This window comes from Harpegnathos saltator, unplaced genomic scaffold, assembly GCF_003227715.2.
Source record: "Harpegnathos saltator strain DR-91 unplaced genomic scaffold, Hsal_v8.6 scaffold37, whole genome shotgun sequence".
In the NCBI taxonomy this organism is placed as follows: Eukaryota; Metazoa; Arthropoda; class Insecta; order Hymenoptera; family Formicidae; genus Harpegnathos; species Harpegnathos saltator.
Genome location: NW_020230172.1, coordinates 527,937 through 547,681, shown reverse-complemented (window position 1 = coordinate 547,681; position 19,745 = coordinate 527,937). Strand labels below are relative to the sequence as shown.

At 52.2% G+C, this 19,745-nt stretch overlaps 1 protein-coding gene across 1 annotated transcript in view; it reads right to left on the bottom strand.

Moving 5' to 3' along the window:
* LOC105188765 (mucin-4) overlaps window positions 1-19,745 on the bottom strand; it is a 45,628-nt gene that overhangs the window by 11,792 nt on the left and 14,091 nt on the right. Inside the window, exon 2 of the mRNA XM_011150397.3 lies at window positions 3,068-3,173. Coding sequence (XP_011148699.1) covers window positions 3,068-3,170 — 103 coding nt within the window. The 5' untranslated portion in view covers window positions 3,171-3,173. The remainder of the gene's footprint in view (window positions 1-3,067; window positions 3,174-19,745) is intronic.

The following is a 19,745-nucleotide window of genomic DNA, read 5'->3' as shown; positions in this document are numbered from 1 at the left end:
CGAGCTGCACGAGAGAGAAACGACCGGGCGTCAATTATACGGAAGCGAACTCGGGCGCCGAACAATGGGCGCCGCATTTGTCCAGGTGAGGCTGGAAAAAGCGCAGTCGGGAGGATTAATCATGTTCCTCGCGGATTTTGCCGCGGGTCAACGAGCGCGATGCGCGAAACAGAGGGAACACGGCGGGGGCACAGCCGTTCGCAGCCGCATTCGACGACGACGGCGACGACGACGGGGGAATGCAAAGGTTAAGGGGGAACGTTAAATGCAAAGTTGGCCATTGTGAGCGCGCGCGATAAAAGCGCGGCGCGCTTATTTTCTCGCACTTTTGTGTCAGGCGTCGTTTGAAAGTAGAACAACGCTCGGCGAGGCGCGGGACGGGGCGGGACGCGAGACGAGACGAGGCGAGGCGAGAAATCCGCTAGGACGCTGCCGTCGCTTCCCGACGCGCGTTCTTCCGACGTGTCGCGAATTAAAAATTGTAATTTATGTTATTTATGTGGACGACGTACTTCTCTCTCGCTCTCTCTCTCTCTCTCTCTCTCTCGCTCTCTCTCCCTCTCTCGCTCTCTTTCTCTCGGCGAGCCTCGCGATGGTCCGCGCGGTAATTCGATTATCCTAGCTAACCACGCCCTCGCACGAGCGATCGATCCCTAAATTTGATACTCAAATATTCTGGTACTTGCACTTTGGAGGCGAAATTTCGAAATCACATCAAACATCAAACGTATCTGCGTAAAGTGGAGAGAATATAGAGACCTGTGTGTGTGTGTGTGTGTGTGTGTGTGTGTGTGTAGAGGATTTCTGTGAAGGATTTCTACATTTTCAAAAGAGTAAGTCTGCAGAAATATAAAATCACGAGAATGCGAACTTTTAGAATTAATTATACAAACGAGCCAGGACGATGTTTAGAGAAGAACTTGTCCGTAAAATAATGTTTCAAGTTTACTTGCGCAACGCTTGTTGTTGCGTAAAAAGTTGTTTACGTATACCGGCAAAGACTTTTATCGCCACGTAGATTTACCACGTTAATCGCGTTTCGCCCGACTCTCTAATTGGACTTGTTGCATTATGCAACTTACGGAACTTGCTAGCCCGCTTACGTAATGCTGTTAAAAGAGCACGTTTTTATTCGTCTGGAAATGTTCCACCTTGTACTCGTGAAGGTGAATGAATCGCGTTTTCAGGCGGAGAGGCCCGATCTCGTCGTGCCGCTTGCGAGCGGCGAGAGCGCTTGCGAATTAATCGAACGCACGTCCCGGCGCGCTTACATGCGTGAGTGCACGCGTATCATCGGCGCGCGAGTGTCTTTTAGCAGTGAGTAGAGTGACCCACTGACCCGCCCCACTGATACGCACGCATGAAAGACGCGTGCACATGTGCACGCGCGTGACGCGCGACTAATTTTGATCAAGGTTGACACCGAGATTATTAGTGCCATTCGACAGCTAATTTGGAAACGACAGTCGACGGTTGCGATCGAGTCGATACGCGCGTCTCGTTTGCCTATCAAATGAGATCTCACCGCGGTGCGGCGCGGCACAACACACACATACACACACACACACACACACACAGGGACGTCTCTCCATCTCTCTCTCTCTCTCTCTCTCTCCCTCTCTCTCTCTCTCTCTCTCTCTCTCTCTCTCTCTCTCTCTCTCTCTCTCTCTCTCCGCCTCCTTCTGCCTCCCATTACACATATTGACTTTCTCCCATATCCATGTGGAGATAAATGTCTCGTACGGGCAAATGGGCGAAACAATAAATAAATCGACGGGACCGGTGGGTCTCTCTCGGAGGCGCACACAGCCCGACAAGTTGGATGAAATTCCGACGACAGTTTGATCTTACGTTCGCCGACTTTGTCGGACGTGATCCTACCGCAATGCGTCGGAAACGGAGGAGGACGGGGTGGGAGTGGTCACTGTCGCCGTCGGATGCCGAAGAATCGAGAGCATTAATGACGCTCAAGAGTCGAGGAGCTTTTTACGGGTGGATCGCCGGACGTTCCCCGACAAATCGATCGATCGACGTTTCTTTTTCGGCAGAGGCGCGCGCGCGACCAACTGACCCGGACACGATAATGTGTCTTCAATTAACTTGGCTCGCGCCAAGTCGCCACCTAGCTTCCAATTTCCACTTGGAAAAGTGGGAAATCGAATTCTCAGCGGGACGTCGGACGCAGCGTCGCGTCGCGTCTCGTCGCGACGCAAAGTCGTGCTCTTCGAGACGTGCCAGTCCGGATCTTTTACCCGCAGCTTCCTTGCCCGCAATACGACGATCGAAGTACCCGCAGAGCCAGAGCTCTCGCCGGCTCTTGCACCGTGCTCACACACGTCGTGTGAATTCGGACGCGATCCGATAGATACGCTTGTACCGCGCAAAAAATAGCGAGGCCGCCGGGAAGAAGTGAATACGGTCGACTGCGTTCCGCAGAAAAATCGCAAATAATTCTTGAGGGTCATTTGGACGAGAAGAAGTTGTTGAAGTGAACTTCACGTATACCTCATAGTGCGCACATCGACGTAAATTAATGGTACCTTGACCAGCGCGCTCGTTATTTTCTTCGGAACGTGTCTCTCGGCCACTCTTTCGAAAGGAACTTCCGAAAGATCTCCGTCTCTTTTAATCTCCGATACTTTCGTTTTTCAATTTCTCCTTTATTATACGCGCGATATTCCTAGTTCGAATTCGAATGTCAAAAACTCGATTTTTCTTTTATTAAAAGACCACGTGGAGGGGTAGCGGCGACGTGACTGCGCGTCTCCTCGTGACTTGCTACCTCGCGCTGCCATCTAGCCGAAACGAGACGGTAAATCTTTTATCGAGGACTCGAGTTCTCGCGCGACTGAATTTTTCACGAAAGTCTGCAAAAGTAATGACGTGAAAGACGGGCGACGCCGCCACATTAGACACGTGCGGTCCCTCGGCCTCCTCGAGCCCTAATTCACTCGCTGGGAAATATTCCGCGGGACACATCTAGCGATTACGTCACGTGTGTGCAGAGCGGCACACGGGACGGTGGATGGTCGGCTGGGTGGGTGAGTGGATGGATGGAGAGGCTTACCGGTTTTATTCTCAAAGAACGACGGCACGCTCTGGCAAGACGAGCAGCACAAAAGTCCCGCCAGCAGCAGCCACCTGGACAGCCCGGTCGATCTATTCGGCATCGTCTGAAACAGCGAAAAAGCGAATTGAATCGGCCATCGTTGCCGGGGGGGAGGGGGGAGAGGGAGGAGAGTTGAGAGGGAAGGGCGTAATCATATCGCGGCAGCTTTCTGACTCGTCGAACGTGCAATTTCGGCAACAGAGATTTGAATGTCGATTCCCCCCTCCCCCCGCTCCCCTCGTTCTCCGCTTCGCTCGCCGATCAACGTAATGGCGGAAATTATCCCCGATAGAGGAAGAACGCGAAAGAAATCGGAGAGACGTCGCGAGACGTCTCATCGTCGATACTGATTACGCGTTTTCTTTCTTGTTCCTTTTTTTCTCCCTCTTCTTCTTTTTCGTGTGTGTTTCGGCGCGATCCCTATTCCTAATAAATTAACCGTGTGGGAATACCGCGGAGCGTATTTACGATACGACGTGCTACATCGGCTCTCCGTGAATCGATCCCGATGGCGCTGCCAGCCGACCGGCGAATTTAATACACGTCGACGAACAGATCGCGGAAGTCGATTTATGGAGCGTTTTTATGCCGCGGAGAGAACCGTGACACTTTTATTCCGAGGGACAAATAAATCTTACGCATTCGACGTTAAAAAGCGCGTGTCGTTATTCATCGGTGAGTTTTTTGCTTATCGAGGCGAAACGAAGCAAACACGATCGCGGCCGCGCAAACCATCACCGAGCACCGTTCCGAGCTCGTCGTCGTCGGAAAGCTGCGGCGCGCGGCCGCGATCGCGGAAACGTAATTAATTCGACCTAACCGGCCGTCCACTGTGCGCAGTTGACCGCATCGCGATCGATGCGCGACGCGGGGTGACGCTCGATAATAATTGCGATCGTGTAAATACGCGCATGCGGAGCGCAATGTCCGGCCGATAAATGTCGGAATAAAATCCGCGGATATTGCACTGCTGCGGTTAGACGCAGTAATAACGCGGGACGAAAGATCGACTCCTCTTGGAATAACAACCGAGCGCCGGCTGATATCTCGCACGCTGATATGCGCAACATGAGAATTAATATCGAGCGCCGAGGGGAATCGTAATTGAAATCAGCGCGAACACGCGCGTGCCGCGATTGTCATCTTTATCGACAATCCATCTGTCGGAAGCGAAGGCTCCGTCTCTCCCCGCGCTCTCTCCGTCGTCCTTTTATCGCGCGACTCTCCCGCTCTGCCGCGCGGCGTAAAGAGCGCGAGACGCGCGTCCAAATGAATATATCCGACACATTTACATCCAAATCCTCTCGAGCTTCCTGCGCGCATCACTCTCACCGTAAGCCGTGTGCCGAGCTCGTGTGCCAAAGAGCACTGTCAGCGTTGCCAAGTCCCTGCTCCTTTTTGCAACCTCTCTCCCCTCCGCCCCGTTTTTCTCTCTTTTTCGTTGCCAATGCTGTCGGCGTTTACGTGGAAGTGCATTATGAAATGTTTTCCGTGCGCAGCAAAGCCGCGCCTGTATTATTTAATACGTACGATGCTTCTTTTTTCGCCTCGCCGAGCATACCTTCCCTTCAAGTTACCCGACGTTCGCTCCGCGGAAAAAAAGGACGGGATTCATGCGGATCGGCGCGACGAACAACGCGGATAGTTCCGTCAACGCACGCGAAGAGCGTCGTGTGCGAGATACGAGTGGTGTGACAAGAGCGGTCACACAGCGAATAACACGGTCGACGATACCTTGTGACAAAACATAAAACCGGGCGGGGATCGCGCCGCAGTATAACTCGACGTGACTGCATTTCCCGACTAGCGGCCAACTTTGCCCGGCCATTCGCGACGTCGTGTAATGCGCGAGCGAGGACCGATGTGTCTCTCTTACGACACCGGGGGAGACTCTCTCTCTCTCTCTCTCGATGTGTCTTGTGCGTAAAGTGAGTCGTAAATACCGTTGTTAACTGATCTCTTCAGTGGCTGTTCGCCACCCGAGAGAAAAAGGGGGAAGGAAGAGAGAGAGAGAGAGAGAGAGAGAGAGAGAGAGAGAGAGAGAGAGAGAGGAGAGATCGCGAGGAATAATTTGGACGGATCGTGACCTGCCCCAATCGACCGATCGGGGAACCTGCGTCAAAGCTGCGTTCCCACGACCGCGAAAGTGCGAATGCGTACAGCAGCCGCCGCGCGCGCGCGAATCCCGTTTCTCGCGCGGATCGATCTCGACGCCCCAGAGAGAATTCCGAACGAAAGGCGGCGAGCCGAGGCCCGAAGTTATCGTGAAAGGAAATCCGATTAAAGTGCGACTCGACGGATGATCTCACCGCGAGATCAATCGTCGGTCCGTCGCGTAATATCAAAGTCACACATTTCCGACCGAGCGATATAAATGTCTCGGCTGAAAACGAGACAAGTTTTCAAGCGACAACGAAACGTCGCGAGGATTCGAACTTGCTCGCGCGCGCGGGGAACGAAACTACGAGGAACTCAACAGAGTTCCTCGTAGTTTCGTTCCCCGCTTTCGTCGCGAGTTTCGGCGCAGAGTTTCTAAGTAAACAGCCCGTCAACCATCTTGCAGCAAGCCGGGGCGCGAGCGGCCGACGTGCCTCCGCAAAGAGGCGGAGAGTCTCGTACGAGATCGAGGACAGCTCCCAGGGTCTAGACGGGTCTGCGGCGTTCATCGATCGACGCTCGAATTCGATCGTGCCTGCTAACGATCACGTCGAGAAAGTCCTTGAGAAGCGGCTGCCGACCGGCGCGGCGGCTGTTGGCTCACTGTCGCTAACCGCGAAAATTACACATTCGCACACAGCGAGAGGACTCGCGGCTTTGAGCGGACGGGAAACGAGCGAAAGATCTCGTACTCTTGTACGAGTCGCTGAAAGAGCCGGCTCAAAAGGAAGTATACGGTATTAGCCTGAACGGCGCTACGCTATAGCGGCGTCATACATATAGAGCGACAGTTTAGATATTCCGCGCGTCAAGTACCGCGCGCGGAGACACGGCGGATAAGACGGCGGCCTCACACGTGTAGTAGCAGCATGGCATCCGTTCGAAGGCGCGCATACTAATGGGTTAATAAGCTGCTATCTTTAGCCTCGTGGGGACCACGAGGCATGTCTGCGAGTCGTAATCTAGGAGTAATGCACTCGCAACGGGGAAAGTAGGATATCCTGCGCAGACTGCGCAGAGCTGCAGTCCTGCAGTCGTCATGAACTGGCTGGATCGCGCGCGCGCGCGTTGCCACGTGGAGCGCACGATGGGGACGATGACGATCCACCATGCGAGGAAGCCGGTTCTTTTCCCCTCGACGTAGCCGCCGCTCGCACGGCGGCGGTCCCTCGTCTCGCCGAGAAACACCGAGCGCGAATTATAAATTCGTCCGTGGCGAATCGCGCGTGCGACATAAATCGCTTAGCATTAATCGCGCGGTAATAACGACCGCGGGCTATGCACCGCAAAAACTGACCGGGCAAAAACGACCTCACCTCGCGCGACTCCGGCGTGTATCCGCGCGCAACGTCGTGCGTCGCGCACACTCACGCGGTGTCCCGAAATCACCGGGTAGCCAAGGCGAGGAGCTGCCGGCTAAATTATCGTTCCGCGATTCGCGGACACCGCGCGCGCACGCGGTGTCGTTTCGAAATCAGGAGGCGTTCTCTCCGCGGGAGAGCCGATCTCCCGGCGGCGGCGCGTTTCACCGCGTATAAATTTCAGCTTGCGAAAATTCCAGCTGAATTTATCCGTCGGCGCAATTTACGAGACTCGCCACGGCCATCACGGCCGTGCGGCCCGGCTGTCGCACGCGTACGTTTGCGTACACCTACTTAAGAGGCCGAGGCGAGCCGGGGAAACGCGCGCGACGAAAGGAAAGATTGAGAAGGGAAAGAAAGAGAAAGAGAAAGAGACAGACAGACAGACAGAGAGAGAGAGAGAGAGAGAGAGAGAGAGAGAGAGAGAGAGAGAGAGAGAGAGAGAGAGAGAGAGAGAGAGAGAGAAAGGAAGGGAGGGAGACGGAGAAAATTTGCGAGCGCGTCGCGGACGTGTCTGTGCTCATTGATTTGATCGTCGATGAAACGGTTTGAGATCGCAGATTACGCGCCCGGGATAGCCAAGATCGCCGAGCGCGCGAACGTCATCGGCGTCTTGCGAGCTCGCGCGATCGACAATGATACTTTCACCCGCGTCAGGTGCGAATGATTCGGCTCGCTCACGAGACTCATTAGCGAATCATTTCCGTCGATAGTTGGCGCCTTATGCGTTCTTAACTCTCGAGTGCTATCCCCGTCTGATCCAGTGGTTCTCAGAAAGCGCCTGAGATCAAACTGCGCAACTGGGAGTAACCAGCGCATTACCGGATTTCTAGCGAACCGAGGAGGATCTACGCCGGAGGTGGACGGAATACGTCAACGGGCTAATATTTGGCATACTTTTTTTCGCAACGTACAATAGAACACGAGTCAGCGAGTAGTGTGACATCTGAAGAAAGTAGCACTCCGAACGATAAGAGTTATTCGACCGCCGAGACACTCCGACAGGGTCGTCGAAAGCCTGCTAGGTCCGGTTAAGGGCTAAAACATCGGTAGATGCAGAGAAATTAGGGAAATTAGGCCACGGCAAAGGGTTACGTGCTGTTGCGCAGGGTCGGAGTTTGCTGAAAGTCGCTCTCGTCGTATTTGCGCGTGGAATCGCGGCATAACGAGACACACGTGGTAACGGTAGACGCTGCTCCGGGCGCTGATCTCCTCTCTCGAACGAGATTCCCAGAAAGAAAGAGCGATAGAGAAAGAGAGACAGGACGGAGAGAGAGAGAGAGAGAGAGAGAGAGAGAGAGGGGGGGGGGGGAAGAGGGAGGGAGAAAGAGAGAAGGAAGAAGGGAGTGAGAAGGAGAAAACACACGGGCGAATGGGCAAAGAGGACCACTTTGTACGGTGCCGCTTCTAGAAGCCGCGACATCCGACCTTGAAGATCGAATCAGGATCGAGCGCATCACGATAACCCGAATGATCCTTGATGTTTTCCTACCCACCGGACGTCTCGGGGTTCAATCGCACCGACGAAAGAATTTCCGACGGGCCGGGATTAGGGTTAGAGTTTATAATGAGGAAAGTTTCGAGAATGATGCTATTAAATTATGCTAAATTATGTTAATTCCATCTAATCTGTGCACGTTGAACGAGGGCCTTAAAAGGAGATGCATGTGAGGCGGAAGGTATGCGCTTGATGCACCATAATTAATTATAGTGCGTAACAAAAATACAAAACGTCGACTACTGAGTTTTAACTACTACTGAGTTTTAACATTACAAAAGAATCGGGATTTTTCTGCTCACGACGAGGGAACAGCCCGTTCACCCTCGTAATACTTAAGGTTAATATCTCGACCCTACTTATTTTTTTTATCGATATATATCCACGTGTTTGTGCGTCGGTAAAAAATAAGTAGTATTCGAGTCGTATCAGAGAGATCGGAACTCGATGTCTCGTGTATTTCTGTGACACATCATTACGAGCTATGATTAATTGTCGTCGTGTCGCGTCATTAGCATATTTTTGAAGCACAAGCCCTCGTCGGAACAAGTCCCTAGATATTTTATGAGATATCTATGTCTAAGTGAAATTTATCTGCATCGGGCTTATATCTATCGCCGCATGTATTTTCTCTTAAGTTTCCCACTCGAAGCTTATAGATTAAACGAAATTAACATAAAAGCACCATTCTCGAAACTTTTCTCATTACGGACTCTAACCAAATCTCGACCTCTTCGCTTGTCGGCGCGATTGACCCTAAGAAGTTCAGTGGATAGGAAAATCCTGAGATCGCCCGTATCTCTATAATACGTACATTTCCATCCATGTTCATCTCCGTATGTGTGTGCGCGTATGTATGTGTGTGTGTGTGTGTGTGTATACTTTATAAATATGCATGCAGTGAAAATCTACGTAGCTAATTACACACGCGTGTCCGTGGGGTAACGAGATCTATCTCGAGACACGAGCGTCCGTGCGCGCGTACGTCGAATGATCCGCTCTGAAGGCAGCTCTGAAGGATCGTTTAATTAATAATTAATGAGTATGCGCGATCACGTTCTCCTGATCGTTGTATTAGACGGGAGTTCGACGGAAGAAAGTCAAAGGACATCGGGGATATAGGTTCCTGATGACCGCGCAATTAACGTTAATTGAGCAAGTCAGCGCGCGGCCCCCGATACAATATTTAAATACACAAGAAATGGAGCATACACACTGCGCGAGAAACGTCGCGTCGTTTAATTATCGGAAAACGATGACCCGCTGTATCATCTGACAATTCTATATATTATGAAACAGGATTTAATTTACTTGTCCGACCAAAATGTGCCATAGGACTGTCCGGAGTCGACTCGCTTATTCGATAACCAAACTTTACCGGTTCTATTTTATTATTTACGTATTTTTGTCCGTTGTTGCAAAATATCGCGAAGTATGTCGCCGATTATCCAATATTCTCTACTTCTCCCTCCCTTCCTCTCTCTCTCTCTCTCTCTCTCTCTCTCTCTCTGTCTCCCTTTCTTTCTCTCGCAGGTTAAATTCAGCTCCACTCGAAACGCCGAGTTTTTAAGAAGCGCCGCAATTCCACTTTAAACTTATTAAACCCCCGGCGCGAAATCCGGCCATGAATTCCGAGCACGGCGGAATAGTTTCAGCCCCCAAATTCCATAATGTTCCGTATCCTTGCGGGGTCGCGAACGAGCCGGAATCTAAAATCCGGTCTACGGCTGTTCATTTTTCACTTCATCCGCCAAATACGCGTGCCTCCGGCGGTGGCTTTGCGATCCGCGCGTTCGTTTGAGGGCCGATTTATGCTCGAATAGGAGGCCGCGGTGAGTCAGAGGGAAAAACGGCGTCGGAAGGAAGAGGAGTAATCGACGACGGGGGAGCAAAAGCAGACGCGCACGAAAGGTCGGGGCATCGTGAACCTCACGATTAGGACGCGAGGATCAATTAGAAGGACTGCTCGCAAGAGATTAACGTGCCGTTGAGGTCACACGGGCGTTACCGTCGGCGTTTCCAGTATGCAAATACGGCGGCTGAACGCCACGTACGCTTTTCCGTCCGAAAGAATCTCGCGCGCCGGTACTTTCTCGAGAAACGAATTCACCCGGGCGGCGCGGCGGACGGTTTGAAAACGAATGAGCCGGGCGAATAAAGAGCGAGACGCGGCGTCTCGGTAATTAGCGGACAATCAGGAAGGAAAGCGCGACTCGCCTCGAGATAATTAACAAACTGAGATGCAAGTGTAACACGAGAGCGTCACGCTGTAGCCGTTCTCCGCCAGAGAGAAAGAGATTCGGTAAGAAACTTGGACGACACGTAAAATGTCCGCGATCGTCGGACATGTGTGTTTGGCGACGGTGCTAATTGCGACCACTGATTGGCCGGCCGTTAAATAAACGGCCGATGCGAATCGCGCGTGCTCTGACACAGATCGTTATGGGAATTGGCACGCGTAAATCGCACATTATTCCCGGGCTCTCTGCCTCTGTCTCGTCGGCGCGGCGGGTAAAAGTTCCGAGACGAGTAGGCGGCGATCGCGAGAGGAGCGTTCACACGACTCTCCTCTCCCACAGCGGCACACGCGCGCACAATGTGTATAATTATCGTTTGCATCGTTAGAAAAGTATGACGGGCGCGATCATCGAGCGCTACGTCCCCCCTCGAGGCCGCCTTGTCGCACGTTGATTACACCTCTAATGCACGAATTATACGTTCCCCGAGCGAGGGGAAGGATTTGTTAATAATGACAAGTTGTAACGGCTCCAACATAGGAATTATACCAAGGTGCGCAAAAAATTCCGGGTCAACGAAATATCTCGGAAAGTGTAAGTCTCATAAAGAAAAAGAAATACACCTGATGTACGCTGTTTGTATGTTCCCCCCGAGGAAGGGTGCAGGCGTTTTAGTCGAACGCGAGAATTCGCCGCAATTAATAACAGCAACGACTTGTAAATCACGTCTCGTTAGAATTTATTCCGCGTACAAGGCCGTACTCATAAATATCAGTTAACGCCAACTACGGCTTAACCGATGTTCCGCCTGTCTCCGAAAACACAAGAGAGCGCAGGACGAGATAAAGGACGAATTAAACTTTAACTAATGTTTACAGAATAGCCCGCATAGATCGTTACGTCGTTATCTCGTAGCGCCCGCTATTATCCTACTATGCCAACGTAGTCCTTCTTCTCCTTCTCCTTCTCCTCCTCCTCCTCCTCCTCGACCTCCTGGTCCCTGGCGTGGTTGCGCAAGGGTCGCGCAATTAACCGAATCGAGTTTCCTATCCTTACGGGAAATAGAGAGAGAGGAGAGAGGAGAGAGAGAGAGAGAGAGAGAGAGAGAGAGAGAGAGAGAGAGAGAGAGAGAGAGAGAGAGAGAGAGAGAGAGAGAGAGAGAGAGAGAGAGATAGCGAGGGCGGATATTCGCCAAAGCCTCACCTGGCCGATGTGAAGTGGTCGTCGAAGTTGCGAGTAAGCGGAAATTCCGGAAGTCCGGGGTCACACAAGCGGACACCACCTGCCCCTGGTTCAGGGGGACATGAGAGCGGACACGAGAAGCCACGTCCTGTTAGGCAGTCGCGCGTGTGCGAATGTAACAGAGAAGCCGTGCGCGGAAGAAGGATTCGGCGACCACTAATTTCAAGTGCGGCGGCGAAGCAATTATCGGCTCTTCAACGAGACCCGTGCGCGCTCAGGTGTGACGGCCGTTCACGAGATCCATTCAGGTAGTTTCTCGCCTTACCGCCGGCCGAACGCGACCGTGACTAATTCCCTTAAGGGGTTACGCACACCTTTCGCCTCACCTCGCCTCGCCTCGCCTCGCCTCGGTTCACCTCGTCTTGTCTTGCCACCGCCTCGCCTCGCCTCGTCTCACCTCACCTCGGCCCGGCTCGCGAAACGAATGCGAATGTACGTCTTCATGTTTCCACGGGGCCGGCCGACGTGTTTCCTTCCCTCCCTCCCTCCCTCTCTCTCTCTCTCTCTCTCCCTCTCTCTCTCTCTCTCTCTCTCTCTTTCTCTTTCTAACTTTCTTTCTTTCGTGCAATCATACGTCATAAAGAGCGCGAGGGGCAACAGACGAGCATGAGATTGAGTTAGCGACGTTAGTGACGTTGGCCGGAAAACCGCGGATCCGTCTCAACCCTCGACATCCGTCTCGGGGACGTCACGTCCGAGATGTCCTTTGCTACACGCTCGATCGAGGCCATTCCCTTTCTAATGCGCTTTTTATGGGCGATTTAAGAGGTATCGAGATACACTGGCCGCGTGCTAAGTGGACGATCGTTTCTCTTGTGACTAAAGAAAACAAATTACCGTCATAAAACGGAAGAAAAAACTGAGCACTTATTCCCGATAGAAGACGCGCGAGTGTTGTAAAAACCGTCGGGTGGACCATAAAGTCCTGGAGAAGTCAATTAGAAAAGAAAATGAAAAGAAAAAGAAACTTTATTGTTTTTGTTAGAGAATGATCCGCCGACGTGAGAACTGAAGGAATTCTCGTTTCGGTCCGTCGTGAGAGTGAATTTCGATCGCTGCGTGTTAATCTCTTGAGGTGTTAATCTGATCCCTTTTCTTAATTATTTTCATAAATATCGCGTCCCATGGCCTTTCTCACGCGAGAGTTCGTCAAGAGCAAAGAGATACTTTATTCTGTAGCGGTACACGGGTTTAGTATTTTCTTGCGAGAGCTACTTTAGCTGAACGTTTAATTTCCGCGAAAATTACCATACGCGCTAATTCGTTTAAGAGGATCAACAAACTCATTATTTTATCGCGAGTACGCGGGTGACGTTAGTCACACAATGCGGATAATTCGAGAGGGGAATGCTCGAGAAGTTTAATTCTATCTGTTAACGAGAATTTGTGCCGGTTCGGAGAGGTCGAAAACACGAATGCACTTTGAGGATAAAGAGGCGAACAGAGAAAGAGGAGAAAGAGAGAGAGAGAGAGAGACAGAGAGAGAGAGAGAGACAGAGAGAGAGAGAGAGAGAGAGAGAGAGAGAGAGAGAGAGAGAGAGAGAGAGAGAGAGAGAGAACAGGAACGAGAGAAGGGGAGAGAACATAGCGGGAGCGGATTCGAGCCGAAATACGGATCAAACGCGCAAGTGCGAGAAAGCATAAATGCGGCCGGTGCAAGCGCATTTGGTTGAATTCTGCGGCGACGGAGCTCGGTAATTGGCACTTGGAGGCGGAAAAATAAATCACCCGTCTTCGCTCCCGATGAACCGAATGTAGATCCCCGCACGCGCCGGGGCCTCGCCGGGGGCTCCGACGGCGACTTTGGCGCTAATTACGCCGATAAATATCAATCTCGCGATAACGAAAACGCAGGAGAGCGAGCGAGGTCGCGGCCGCGACTTTTCTCGACGGGCTCGCCGGCGGCGAGGCGAGGCGAGGCGAGGCGAGGCGAGGCGCGACGGGACGGGGCGCGACGTTTCCGCCGTTCCAATCAACGAAAGTCGAACGAACGGATGGTAAGTGATGGTTTCCGACGAAAATCCCCGCGGAGGAAGAATGATTTACGATCGATGCGCTTCGGCAAGGAAAGTCAACCCGGGGGAGCCGCGGGTCGGCTTAATGCACCGGGGCGAAAGCAGTGGGAAGAGCTTTAATTATACACGACGTTTCTGAATTAAGGCCGCTCGGCTTTATGATGTCGTATACGCGAGGCGTTTTACATAATAGCTCCCTCGCGGGGTGGCAAATAATGTGCCGAGGAGGCGGCGAGTCGGTGCAGAAACTATGAGAACCATGAGAACGTCGGAGTACATCGCGCGCTCGCCGGCGCGGCCGGCCAGCGTCCGCTTTCACGCTCAAGACGAGAGAGCTTGAACGCGGATCGACTTTATCACTATTATCGCGTGGCACGGATCGTTGTGCGGATTTTGTTACTTGGCGGAGAAGAACTTTCCGCATGATATCGGGCTCGCGCTGTGTTCGCGCGGTACGCGGAATAATAATTTCGCACGGCGGTCACGCTTCTGGTCCCGTGGCAGGACACGGTGTCTCCCAGTCGAATAGCCGAATAGGACGATGGCCCGCGCGCTTCATTCGTCTCGGCGCAACTCTCGAGACAATATTCGAAGGAATGGGGATAAATCTCTCGTGTAATGCGGCGTGCGAGAGCGCGCCACGGCGCCAGATTCATCGAGCGAGTGATTTGCGATCGAGAAGTTGAAACGGATTGCGATAACGCAAGTTACGCCGAGGATTTACGAGCTCTATTCCGGGCGAACGTGCCAGGATCGAATTTGGAACTGGGCGGAAGTTCGCGTGCGAACGGCTCCGAGATCGAGGCGGGCCCCCGAGACAGCGTGGCCCCATGGTTTCACTTCATCTTTTCCTCTCTTTCTCTCGGTCTCTCGCTCTCGCTCGCACTCGCTCTTTCCTTTTCTCTCGTGTGGACCACACAGAGTCGAAAGTGCGTGTCTCACACACACACACGTACACGCATCAGCGAGAGACCGAGGCCGGTCCGCGTGTTCGCGTGCACGTACACGTACACGTACACGTACACGACAGCGGCCGAATCCTACGTCGATGGGAATTAATGCGAGACGATCGCGACGGCGCGGGCGACTGCGGTGGCGGGCGCGCAAGGCACGTCACGAATTTCCGGCTGACGAAATCCCCGGGCACGGTGAATGAAATGAAAGTGGTTTTCCTTCGCGCATCGATCTCCGATTCTTGGCCCGTGTTGCTCCCGACGGCACTGACGAATAATCCCGACCAGCGAATTGATGCCGGCCTCTCCCGTGGGGCATCCGAGGATCCAGATTAAGAGAGCGCAATTGCATGAGTTCGAAACGAAGGCGCCTCAAAGGGAGGGAGGAAGAGAGAGAGAAAGAGAGAGAGAGAGAGAGAGAGAGAGAAAAAGACGCAATTCCCAGATTATTTCACATATTAACCCTGGACTATTCGGATCCTATTTAATGGCGCGCTAATACTCCGCAGAGAGAAATTCCAAGTTTCGCGATCGGAAATACAATTTAGCGCGCGTTCTTCTCGGCGGAAGTACAGAATTCTTCATTGAATCGTATCGACTAATTGCTCACACATTGCCGACACGAACTCGTCGCCAAAGGCGCCACCACACTCGCGACGACAATAATTCAAGCTCACACACGGACGTGTTTTTTTACTTACAGAGGAGCGAGAGACTCGGGATTAATAAAATCCCCGGAGGACCTCAATTTGCGTGTGTGACGAGATTACCGTTGACATCCGAAATATTCGCGACATTTCGCGTCACACTTTGTTAATCGTGCAAAACGCGCGCGCGGCCCGACGCGGGGGAAACTGACAGGCTTTCCATGCATTAATGCATCAGTAAAATATGTAACGCCGCACGGTGATATTACGAAAACATCAGCCGGGGCTAGCGCGTCGCGACATCAGCTGTCCGTTATGAAAGAGAGCGTTTTGTTACTTTTTTCCTGTTGCGCGCGAGCGCGAAAAATATTTGCATTTTCGTCTGTTTGACAATCCCCGTGACGTCTGTCGCGATGATGGCGCGCCGCCGCGTGTCGAGAGGTGTCGAGAGAGTATTGCGGATCCAAATTATTCACGCGCACTACGCCGATGAATAATAATAATACGACAGCGCGGCGACGACGGATGTTCGCGATGATTATTCGCGAGGTGTATCGTCCGACTCAAGCATCACTTTTTCGCATCTTGCGAGAGCGAGAGAGAGAAAGGGAGAGAGAGAGAGAGAGCGAAAGAGAAGTATGCTTAATTACATTTACACTCCGTATCGCCGTATTTGTCCACGAAACACCCGGACGCGAGCAAAATCAAACGCGTACTTTAATCCAGAACGTCCATAGCATTCACTCCCTTTTTTGCCGCGCGGCCGCTCTACCTCCGCGGTTAATATAATCGGCCCGGTATTTTTTACTTCTCGACCCTTCCTCCTCAGCGTCCGCGCAATCCTTCTGTTTTATTCCGTAGTGGCGGCTCTAACATTGAATTCACGAGAGAGAGAGAGAGAGAGAGAGAGAGAGAGAGAGAGAGAGAGAGAGAGAGAGAGAGAGAGAAGAGCGCTCGGCTCCGCTTCATGCCGTGCGCTCTACGGCCCCTCCCGCGCCCCCCCTCCAGCAAATTTAATGACTCCGCGGATAATCGTGAGACTACTTACGGGCGAAAAGTGGCCATTTACTTGCGGGAGGATATAACAGGATTCGCCTTTAATTCCCTCGCCACATTCCGAGCCGCGCTTAACGCCGGCGACCGTGTGACCCGTTTACCGCGAGGTAAAACGCGGGGGCCAAGCTTTTATCGCTAATTTTCGCGATACGCTTTCCAGGTCCGCGAGCCTGCGACGGGACGAAAGGGCGATAATTAATCGCGATTCAACGGAATAATTTAACGGGGCCGTTAGCGCTGCTAATTTTTTCCCTTCTGGAGCGGTTGTTCGCCGGAGGAAGAGAGCGCGATATTCCGATTTTACCCGCCGGGAGATCCGCCGGGTGAGCTTTTCTTTCCTTGCGGAAGCTCCTTTCCCGTTTGTACGCGCGATTAACTTTCGCGGAGGGATTTCTGCTGAAACTCGCGCGAATCGTCGCTCGCGACGGCGGGGCGCGCGAGCGTTTAAAATGCAAACTTCCGCCTCTCCGCCGTTAGCGACGGAAAAGCGCGCCCGCATCTGAAAAGAAGACCGCGCGGTGATACGTTGCGCGGAGCTGCCGGACCAGTGGGCACGGAAAAGCGCGGAAGTGCGGCCCTCCGTTCGACTTTATCGAATTGAATTCGTTTATCCACCTTGCTCGCGCTCGCGTCGTCCGTGAACGCGCAATCTAGTCGCTCGGGTGCGGATCGCCGCGCGCGCGCAAGAGATTTCGCGATTTCGCTTCAAACGACGACGTTAAGTGACACCACGGCGAAATACGAACCACCAAGGAGCTCACACACGACCGTGTGTGTAATCCTATGTCCGCGTAATCTCGCGTGATTCCTTCGAATGTCCACTCTCGGAGCGGATTTTTACCAGAATCTTGCAGAAATCGAAGCGAGGGAGCGACTGAGGGGGCGAGAAAGAGAAAATCTAGCCCGATGAAATCGTTGCGCTTTTCAAAGCACCCACCTATTCTCTAATACACATTATACCTCGCGCAAACACTCTTCTGTCCGTACACGTCGAGACGAGTCGCCCCCGGCGAACGGGCGCAAAAATGCAACCGGCCTATATTAGCTACGAAGGCGTATCACGTATGCAGGCCGCTGGGCCCGGGCCCACCTCGCCTCTCCTCTCCTCGCGTGCGATGAAATTTTCATCGTGCCGAGGCCCGGCTTACGGGATACGCGCGCTCATGCGAAACCGTACCGATCCACAGTCCCACGAATCTTTCACGCTGGGGCCGGCGCGAGCAACAAAAGTCCGCAAAAGCGAGAAAAAGTTGTCGGTCCTGCGCGAGCTGAGGCCCCGCACCGGCGGGACGTCGGGATGAGGCCCGCGGTCCGATCGACGAGAGATCGATTCTTTCGGCTCGCCGGCGTGATTGGACGATACGAGGTAAGAAAGTAAGGCATGATGGAGATCGAGGGAAGTCGTAGCGAGCGAGCGAGCGTTATTCTCTATCAGCGGCGAGAAATCTCCGAAAAATCCTTGCGTTATCCTTTCGACCGGCTGTTTGTACGAGTAAGCAGATTTCAGGCGCGATGGAAATATAAATTTCAATATTGGAGATTCGAAAGTGTACAGCGCACATCACTCACACACACACACACACACTCTCTCTCTCTCTCTCTCTCTCTCTCTCTCTCTCTCTCTCTCTCTCTCTCTCTCTTTTGTAAGGTGTATCTCGAGAACGAAAATATGAATGGGAAAGTGCGGAGAGCGCACAATGGCGCTCGAACAACGTGTATTTCGAGCTAACCAATTACAAACCAGCGAAGCCGGACAGATACCAGTTATTGATACACAATGTAACCGGCAATACTCAAACAATCGCTTTAGTGAAACATCATACGGCGCAGTTTGCTGCCGAGTTATTCGATTCGGCTAGGTCTTGTTTCAATCGTATCAATATTTCACCGCGTGCAAGCGTTTATCGAATTTTAAACGTTTCGGGATCAAACCATCAGCCGCTGTGTTTTGCTGTAGCGCGAAAAGAAAGATCACGATTAAATTAATAGGAAAACGATGCGATGGTGGAAAAAGAATTGAAACAGCTGAGGGCGATATTCGATTGCACATTCACGATGAATGATCGCATGCTAAGCGACGGACCAGACGAGGTCGTTTGACATTTGCGACGAGATCGACGAGATTGTTTTATACTCGGCGATAAAGACGAGGACAGTCAAACGATAATAGTTCCAACTGACATGCAACGTTGGAAATCTCGTGAACGTGAGAAAAGCCAAGAGCTCAGAATCGCTGGATAAATTTTTATTATTTCGATAGAGAAAAAAGAGAAAGGGGGGGAGGGGTGGAGAAAATATCGTGACACTCGATTCGTTAAATATCCGTCCATGTCGGACGATTTCAGCGAGCCGAGTTCGCGCAAACAGCACACGTGTGTGTATGTGTGAGTGCAAATTTAATCCTTGAAAATACGAACGTGAAAAACGCGCGCAGGATATAAACGCTATTTACGAGTACGAGATTTTAATGCAATTTCATTGGCGAGTGCCTAACGAGATTAAAAGCAAGAGGGAAAGAGAGAAAGAGAGGGAAAAAAGGGAGAAGCCGTTCTCATCGCATCCAACGGCACTCCGCGAAATGGATCGCGAAAGCGTGCGCGATACGGTAAAACGGCGCGAGCGCGCGGGGGGAAAAAGAAACCGCTCCGCCACGACGTAATAACGCAACGTTTTCCGCTAATCGCGTTTCATCTAGTTTGCGCTGTTAAGGCAAGGCGCATAGTGTAACACTCGGAGTATACGTTCATTCGCGAAAATTGGAAGATATCGCGCTGGCGAAGGGAAGGGAGGGGGAGGGTACATGATACACACACGCGCACGATGCAGATCCGCGCAATTCGCCCGCGTGTGTTTATCGTCGCGAATTAAATTATACCGTTAATGATGTACCGTTAATGAGCCGACGAAGGAAAGAATATATCTCTCGCGGCGCAATAACGCCGCGAGAGAATCGTCGAACGGCGATTCATTGCAGTTCGATGCGCGAGGATTTCCTGTGCTTCTGTCGGAATCGTGTCCCGAATAGGGGTCAAGATTTACATGTTCTCGCTCCTTCCACACACGGCGACGAGGATTTCTCCGGTTCTTTTCTAGGTGGTCCGCCGTCTGATTGAAGGAATGACGAAAGTTATGGGCTCCCGTGAGCGGCATCGCCGGCGCTCGCAGAAATAAATTCCGCACGCCCAGTCCCGGCGATTCCGCCGGGCCGCTGCGCGCCGGTAAACTCGAGACTCGGGTCGCCCGATCGCTAATTAAGTTATTCCTTTGCACGACTTTAATTGCAATACCCGGCTTTTCAGCAGAATTTCGTTATCAGACGAAACGCGACGAATACTTCTGTGGAAGTGTCGGAATCACGGCACGGTTCCGTGAAAAACGGTGAAGGTCACGCGAGAATCGCAACGAAAATGTATGCGCATCGAAAACGTATAATGGGATATAATAATATCCTCTCTCGGTATATTGCATTT